Below are 8408 nucleotides of genomic sequence, written 5' to 3' on the forward strand. Positions count from 1 at the left end.
TGCATTACTACGCTTAAGGCCCACCCGTCGTTAGACTTGCCTCCCCACTTTGGCTGCAGAAACCTCAAAAGTATGTTTTTCTAAGAGCTTGGGCGACAGGCAGTGATGTGAAGATGACCTTAGGTGTCATCAAGGTCACAGGACAGTGACGGAAGGCCACTTATTGGGACTTGAGAACAACAACTTTATTTCTTCACCCAGGACCTTCGCAGCGCTGTCCTTCTAGTTGTCGTAAGTAAGCAGTGAATGCATTAAGGAGTAATGCAGGATAAGTATACAAATGTAAAAAATATTTAGATTTTACTAAGTTCCCCTTCTATGAGTAGTATATTTGTGCAATGTCACATAAGTTGACGAAACTACCTTGTACAGTTTTGTTCAGATTTATCACCATGTATTGCTTTTTTAACTATTTTCAGTTCATTAAGAAATCACTTATTTATTGTTTGTAACCAAGTGGAATTTCAGTGTATGTGTAAGGAAATAGGAAACTATGTGAGGTGTCTGTTTGTGATTGAAGATGCTGCTAGTCTGTCAACTGTAGCTTTGGAGAACAGCAGTGGCTCTGCTCGCACAGACTACCGCAGCAACCACATGCTGAGTGAGCGTGCCAGGCGGCGATGGCATTCTGTGAAGAATGGAGGCAGCCTAAAAGTGGATGAGAGCATTGTGTGTGACACCATCTTCCCAGGTAGGCAAGAAGTATTGCAGTAGTCCACGTGCCAGACCAGATATTGGTACCACCTGGGGTGGCATAATCTCAGTATGATTTGTTGAAAGTCATATATCCATAGATGAAAAAAAACTTTGAAAGCAATCTGGGACTAACGGCTTAGTAGCAGTAATCACCGCATAAAGGGGGACCCTGAGTCAAATCGATGAGACCAGATTTCGGGGTGAGGGAAACTAGAAAGTGAAATAACTTTATGGCAACGTTGGTAGCCTGATGCTCTACATATTAGTATGTAATAAAGGGCTAATACAGTAATAATGTAGGTCAAAAGATCACAAAATTTGACCCCTGCTTAAAATCTTACCACCTGTCAGAAAATACATTGCACATACCACACCAATGGGAATTTCTTAACCCAAATGGGCAAGGATTGAAGCCAAGAAGTACCTGAGTCTATTAAAAGTCTGAAAAAGTGAAATGTATTGTCTTTTGTTTTGTGGTAGCGGACGGTTTTTGATGCATTTTAAAACAAATGCCATCATGCGCAAAAAAACATGTAAAATTGTATGAAGTAGGGCTGCTTGAAATAGGTTCGCATGAATTCAACTCAACTCCAACTCTCAACGCCAAATCATAACATGCTAGATGTAGTCAGTAGTTGTTGAAGCTACATTGTTCTGTTTTTTTCCGGCCTGACAAGTTTAAACTGAAGGTCAAATTGGGGTCAAATTGAATATGCTAACCTCAATAACATAAAATGCAGTTATCTGTTGCATAATGAATATTAATATTTGTTAAGATCACACAATTAGACTGTCAAAAACTATTTTTATCACATTAGTGTTAGAAACTTAAGTCTTTATAATTGTAGACCTAACTAAACAAGGGTGGTCACAAAAGAGTCTGCTATATATAGTACACCATTGATTACTCATCATCTGAACAATCATCAACATCGCTCGCTTCAAATTCAACCTCCTTAACTTGCTGATTGCTACAGGTCTGTAATTTGCAAAGGTATGTACATTTCATGTTATTCTGTAGGCAGGTATAGCTCTCCGCTAAGCACTTCTTCTTACATGCAATCTCAGGAAAAGCCTCCATGCTTCTTTTCCATACTTGATAATTGTCCCTCTTGCAATGGTTCTGCAGTGAAGAGGCGCAAGGAGGAAGCTGCCAAGATTCAGCTTCCCTTTTCTTTGCACAAAACAGGTTGAACCGCAATTCACTTCTCAATAAGTGTCCTTGTGCTGTATAGACATTCACATTTGTTACTCTAGTGCCTTGAACAGCTGTGGTGAAACTTTCCAGCTTGTGCCTAAGCAAGTAAACGTGTTGCTGTGTATGTCGCTGGTGAGTAACGTGAGGGCTGAAACCTTTCCTCTTCCAGTGAAGCAGCTGACAGTATCACAGCCTGTAAACGCATGTAGTGGCAGAAGGCGTGTCAGCAACTTTCTGGACATCAACATATTCATTGCATGTCTTGATCCAACCTTCATGTAAATTGAGCATGTTAGCTGTGATGGTAATGCCAAGTCAATAATGAAGACATACATATCATATCCCATAATCACAACTGCAGTAAAGCCAGAATCAGTACAGTGCTTCACATGAAGGAGCCTGGTGGCTGCCTCTTCTTGGCATTGTTGACTGGCTCCACGTTTAGTCTTATGCAAGTCTTCCCTGGTAACAAAGAATTGTTTGTCAGCCAGCCTGTTTCTCTGTTCATCTTCACTCCAGTCCATAACAAGTAATTCAATCAGGTGTGTCTTTTTCTCTGGGTTTAGGAGGACAGTCACTGTATGACCCAGATGCAAGGGTCCTGAATGGCATCTCATGCTGGGATCCTCTGTTGGCTCTGTCTGCATTCTTGATTGATTTATCTTGATAAACATCAAACACCATGTCAGTACACCCACATGATGTTCCTTCTCGCAAGACTGATGAAAGGATGGCTTTGGAAACTACAGCATATGACATATTAAATCCACCAGTACATTTTGTACGAGTGCCATTCCATCAATTATACAAGCTGAATGAGCTCCTGCACTCTGCAGTAACGTAATGCCTGCTGATGGCCTCCTTGTGCCTCCTAGGTACAAGATATCGACAATATGACATCCAAAATGACGCTAGGTCCCCTCATTGGTGACAAAGATCATTCAGATACTGCTAGAAATGATCTGCCAAAGATATAAACTATGGAGTGGCATATGTCTTGTGAAAACGCAGTGGTCATCTCATTTGTCTCTTTGGAGGCCTTCCATCAGTTTAACCCATTCCATACAAGTCATTGCATTGCCTCCTATAGCAATTTGTGGAATCTAACAGCACTTTTGTATTTTCGACCATCAAGTACACCTTCAACAGAACCTTCAGCGATCACTCCAGATTCTATGCAGAGGTCTCTTAACCCAGCTTCCTGAAAATGCTTTACTACCACACCTAACAGTGTGCTCACTGTGTGAAATACGCCTAACATAGGGATGATTCAGAGAATAGCTTCTTCTGTTTCCAAAGGTTTTCAGTGGCCTTTGCATACAATGCTTGGTCGCAAACCAAAACAATGCTCTCACGGGCTAGTGACGTTCTGATCTTCTAGGACTGACACAAAACCTCATGGACATTGAGTGGAAAGCCAATCACAACTTTATCATGGACCTGAATATTGAACCCTTTCAAGCAGCTTGCAGTGTTTGCTGAACAATGCAACAGAGTCATCATCCATTGTAGGGTTTTCTTGTACACCTCCCTTTTCAGTTCCATGTCATCTACTTCAATGTAATCACAAGGTGGCGGACCAACTCGTACACCAATGTTATAGATAGGAACTGCGACTTGACAACCTTGAAAGTTCCATGCTTCTGTGTTGGTTCATTCTGGACATCCTTCAGATACTGTGGACCAAACACCTTTGGTTGCACAACAATTCCATTCACTCTATGTGATGTCCCACCTCCACTTGGTGTCTCTTCAAGTCAATTTATGTTATCTTACGCCAATGTTACTTGGACATTTGGTTGTATGCATCCTGGTAGAGTTACACTTTCTTCTCTCAGTGACAATTTATGAAGACAGAGTGCTGTGTCAATCTCTTCACTTTGGGAGTATGAAACGCCATGTCCAATTCAGTTCAGAATGCAAATTTGTTTCACACACCCTTGAGTAATTTCGCAACATATGGCAGCAGGATTTGTTTTTGGGCTTTCACCTTGACACATGCCATAAACAATGTCCTGCCCAATAGAGTCTGTGAATATGGTCTGACAGAAAAATTGATGTGTTAGTGTCTCAAGTTAAAAGCATTTTCAAGAAGAATTTTAATGATGCAGGAATGTAGGCAGATGCATTTATAAATTCTGTTGGTACTGGTGGCCAAGGCATTATAACATCTTACCCCTTGACTTCATTTCTAAGCATAACAAATACATTCATCATCATTTTATCAAAATGAGAAGTCTCTTGCTTGGCAGCTAGGAGCTGTTCCTTGAACTTATGGTTTTCTTTGACTAGCTCAGTCAATGTTAAGTTTTCGGGAAAATCCAAAGGTTTGCCTTTCGCACCAGGTATCATATGGATACTCTTCAATTTGAGTATATGCTTGGTCAGGGTCGCACGAAACAGAGGCTGTGGCAGTTGCATCAGTATCAGAGTGGGCTTGTGGCGTCTTTCCAGGCTTAGTGTATAGCAAGCGCCATTTGGGTTAAGAAAGTCCCATTGGTGTGGTATGTGCAATGTATTTTCTGACAGATGGTAAGATTTTAAGCAGGGGTCAAATTTTGTGATCTTTTGACCTACATTATTACTGTATTAGCTCTTTATTACATACTAATATGTAGAGCATCAGGCTACCAACATTGCCATACTTCACTATATGTTATTCCACTTTCTAGTTTCCCTCACCCCGAAATCTGGTCTCATCGATTCGACTCAGGGGTTCCCCCTTTATGAGGTGATTACTTCCTCTAAGCTGTGAGTCCCAGATTGCTTTCAAAGTTATTTTTTCATCTATGGAAATTATATAAACTAGTTTGTAACCAAATAAACAGTTGTGTACAATCAACGAGAAAAGGACAGCCTGTAAGTGCATAATACAAGCATACATTAAGCTTTGATTTTATATCAAAATGCAAAAACATTTTCGTGTGCACACCACACTGGAAGAAGCATTTCAACAAATCTGTACTGAAGTAGACAAATTTCTACTATTATGACACTATCTGGCTATAAAAGTGTTCATTTTGTATCTGGACTATAGTTTGTAATCCATTACCGGTATATTACTTTTCTCCAAGGTTTCATGCAATTTTGTTTACATTTATTTCGGTGAAATCGTGTATGATCTCATCGGCAAATCACATCAACTCACCGTGAACACCGTGAAACGAATATAAGTCATTAGAGGTCTTCCGTCTTCCTATCAATTTTCTTTTCAGTTATGATATTGGCCATGACAACAAGTGGTTTTTAAACTAAATCACCCATAGATTGGGGAGAAAATGTGTGAACATCTTATCGCTATTTCCGGTATATTTTACAAGACAAATACACATGTAATCTTATTCTCTGCGGATGAAACATTGTCCACCATACAATTCACAAATGCCATTGAATTTGTAAGTCATCATATCTAGTGAAGTTTCATAAATAAATTCATGTTTTCATTGACCAAATTTGCAAACAGCAAAACAAGCACACAACTATTGCCGCCTTGACCATAACATATAACACGAGATGTGCAGTACATCAGTGCGGATGTAAGGGGAAGTAACTGCAAGCTATATTGGATGATGATGTTTTTAGATATTGTAGCATATCACTGCCAGGTCATGTATGTTTAACACGTGGAATATTTAAGCATTTGGGGAGGGAAATAAAATAAATGGAAACCAAAACGAAAAGTGCAGCAGACTTTGTGATGATATGGCGGTGCTTGAGAACCAAAATTATGTTTTTAAGCCTAACTGTACATTTTGTGTGGCTATAAACAGGGCACATTAGAGATTGCCTACTGTTTTTCTTTCCATATATATCTCTCAACACACAGCCTTCCAATTTTGGGTGTTCTTTTGCTTGTTTAGAGTATTTTATATCACAAACAAAAAACAATACATTATTTATTTGCTAATTGATTGGCTGTTGTCTCGGCATCATATAGTTATCTGTGCTTACAGCTGCTTCTGCAAATTGGGGGATGGACTTTTTGCCAAGAGATCACCAAATGTCCTCAACTAGAAAACAATAGGGAGTGCTTGTGCTCCAGGATGACAGTTGCTATGTTGACTATGTGCCATGACCTTGCAGATAACACAGAGAAGACCAGCGTTGCTGACCCAGTGTCTCCATTATTTCCATCACCGGATATCCTCAGCTCATCTCAAGGAGTCATGTTCAGGGACCCTGAGACAGGAATCACTTACGTCCAGACACAATTGCTACAGGTAACTTCAATGTTCCTGCTATAAGCTTAAGTGAACACATTATTCATTTCACATGAATTATACTTTTGTACCAAATTAGTGTAAATAACATTTTCATTATGGCTACAGTAGCGCACAAGTTATTGGATTTCCTTTTCCTTATGTAAATCCTTGAACCGTTAACAAGGGCGTCAATTGACCTGTGCTGATCAGCTGTGAATGAAAGATGAGGTTTTGTTTCAGGATGACCCTCCACATCCAGCACTGTATGATGATGAGAGCAGTGATGCCTCGGTCACTGGAGCAGTCTCCTTCACTGGGACTACCATCAACATGCAGGACCTCAAGTAGCACTGTCCTTGCAAGGTCCAGAGGAACACTGTGTGCTGCTGTCTATATAGTAGGCCTGAAGGAACACTGTCTACTGTATATAGGGGATCTGAAAGAACAGTGCATCTACTGTCAATGTGGTAGGTCCAGTTGAACACTGTGTTTCCTGTCTATTTAGTATGCTCAGCTGAGGGAAGACTGTGTGTCTGTTGAAAAAGTAAGCCCGAAGTAACATGCTATGTCAACTACTACATAGTAGGCCTGAAGAGAGACTGCATCTACCGTCTCTGTCGTAGGCCTGAAGAGAGACTGCATCTACCGTCTCTGTCGTAGGCCTGAAGAGAGACTGCATCTACCGTCTCTGTCGTAGGCCTGAAGAGAGACTGCATCTACCGTCTCTGTCGTAGGCCTGAAGAGAGACTGCATCTACCGTCTCTGTCGTAGGCCTGAAGGAACAATGTGCATCTATGGTCAATAGACAGTACCTCAGTACCTGTTAGCATATGTCAAAACTGTATATACTTGGCCAGAAGAAACACTGTACATCTATGGTACCTTCAGTACATGTTGGCATATGTCAACAGTGGATCATGTTTATTGGACGAGAGAGTGAAGTTTTTTAGTGAGTATGTGACTTTGTTGTACTGTTATGTATTGCACTTATGTTGTTATTGTGATCAAAGACATAATAAAATCATACAAAAGATAACTGATCTTTTATCATGTTTATATATTAACAGGGCAAAAATAATAAGTTCAATGAAAATACATTTATTTTGAATTTAAATAATGCATCTTTCAATACATACACATGAAGACTTCTCGTCTATAAGGTCTCGGTGCACAATTTGGAAGTAGACTTGCCTGTTTTGTTAATGTGAATGGCTGGCAATGTTTTTGGCTATCAGGTACCCCTTAAGTGTCTTTTTTCTCTACTGCCATGACCAACTGTCTAGACCTCTTTGTCTTCTCCCCCACTCCCCCACTCTTTTAAGGTGTTTTCTTTTATATAAAGCACAGTTACTTTTTTCCTGCTTACATGTAATAAAAACAAATTCTGACAAGGAAAATGTTTTCTGGATCACAAGGGGTCCTTGATATGTTGGGCTGTTTAAAGAGTCCACCTAAAGCTCTCAATACTACTGTCGAACCCATTCGACACTGTCACTAGCCATGTTGCTACTGTTGAACTCATTTGACAGGCAAATAGCATAACAACACCCCAAATTACAATTTTTTTCAAGTAGGTTTTTCATATTTAAATTATGTATGGTATGCATTAATGCCCAGCTTTCTAAATATCAAGACTTTGAGTGGTTTATGTACCTGAAAAAGAAAATAACGCCATTGTTGACTTCCCGTTGAGTAACATGTAGTCTGATATTTTTTTCATTGAATTGTAATTTTTTGGTTCTTTGATAAAATGAAAACACTCAAGTTTCTTAATTTCTCAAATTTAGCAACTTTCAGTTTAATTAATTATAAACAGAAACAATCTCAATTGTTACAACATAGATTATCGATAGGATGAAGCAGACAGGATTATGGCAGTTGTTACGTGTGGTATGAACGGCAGGGGTTCCCGCTAATACCACAAATAACGATTACAAGAATCACACAACAATCTCTGAAGTTTAAAGCTAGATTTAATAATTAAAACAGATAAGTATATAACAATTCTCAGTTACTGGGCAAGGCACTCATACACATCTATTTGGGCAAAGCAATATGGCAAATGTGCAATATAGATAATAGTCACCTCAGATTTCTTGACATCACATTCCCAATGAATTCCATTTCACATTGTTCCAAACTTATATATCACAGTTCACAGTATAACTGGGTAACAACAGTTTCCTCCTTCGAAGCGTCGACATGACCTTCTAACTTTGTCTCCGGACATAACGCTGGGCTGAACTGCCCTCGTTTAGTTAAACCATATTTCTCCCTCTCCAATTCTTTTTCCTTCCCCCTTTCTGTTCGAT

At 39.6% G+C, this 8408-nt stretch overlaps 1 protein-coding gene across 1 annotated transcript in view; it reads left to right on the plus strand.

The window, feature by feature from the left end:
* The window catches only part of LOC124114618 (zinc finger protein ZXDC-like), an 83181-nt gene extending 76049 nt beyond the window's left edge, over positions 1 to 7132 (plus strand). The window contains exons 12-14 of the mRNA XM_046475292.2: positions 521 to 691; positions 5978 to 6114; positions 6337 to 7132. Of these exons, the coding sequence (XP_046331248.1) occupies positions 521 to 691; positions 5978 to 6114; positions 6337 to 6444 (416 nt within the window). The 3' untranslated portion in view covers positions 6445 to 7132. The remainder of the gene's footprint in view (positions 1 to 520; positions 692 to 5977; positions 6115 to 6336) is intronic.
* Positions 7133 to 8408: the final 1276 nt, after the last annotated feature.

The sequence above is a fragment of the Haliotis rufescens genome, unplaced genomic scaffold, assembly GCF_023055435.1.
Source record: "Haliotis rufescens isolate VD_foot unplaced genomic scaffold, xgHalRufe1.0.p SCAF_6, whole genome shotgun sequence".
NCBI lineage: Eukaryota > Metazoa > Mollusca > Gastropoda > Lepetellida > Haliotidae > Haliotis > Haliotis rufescens.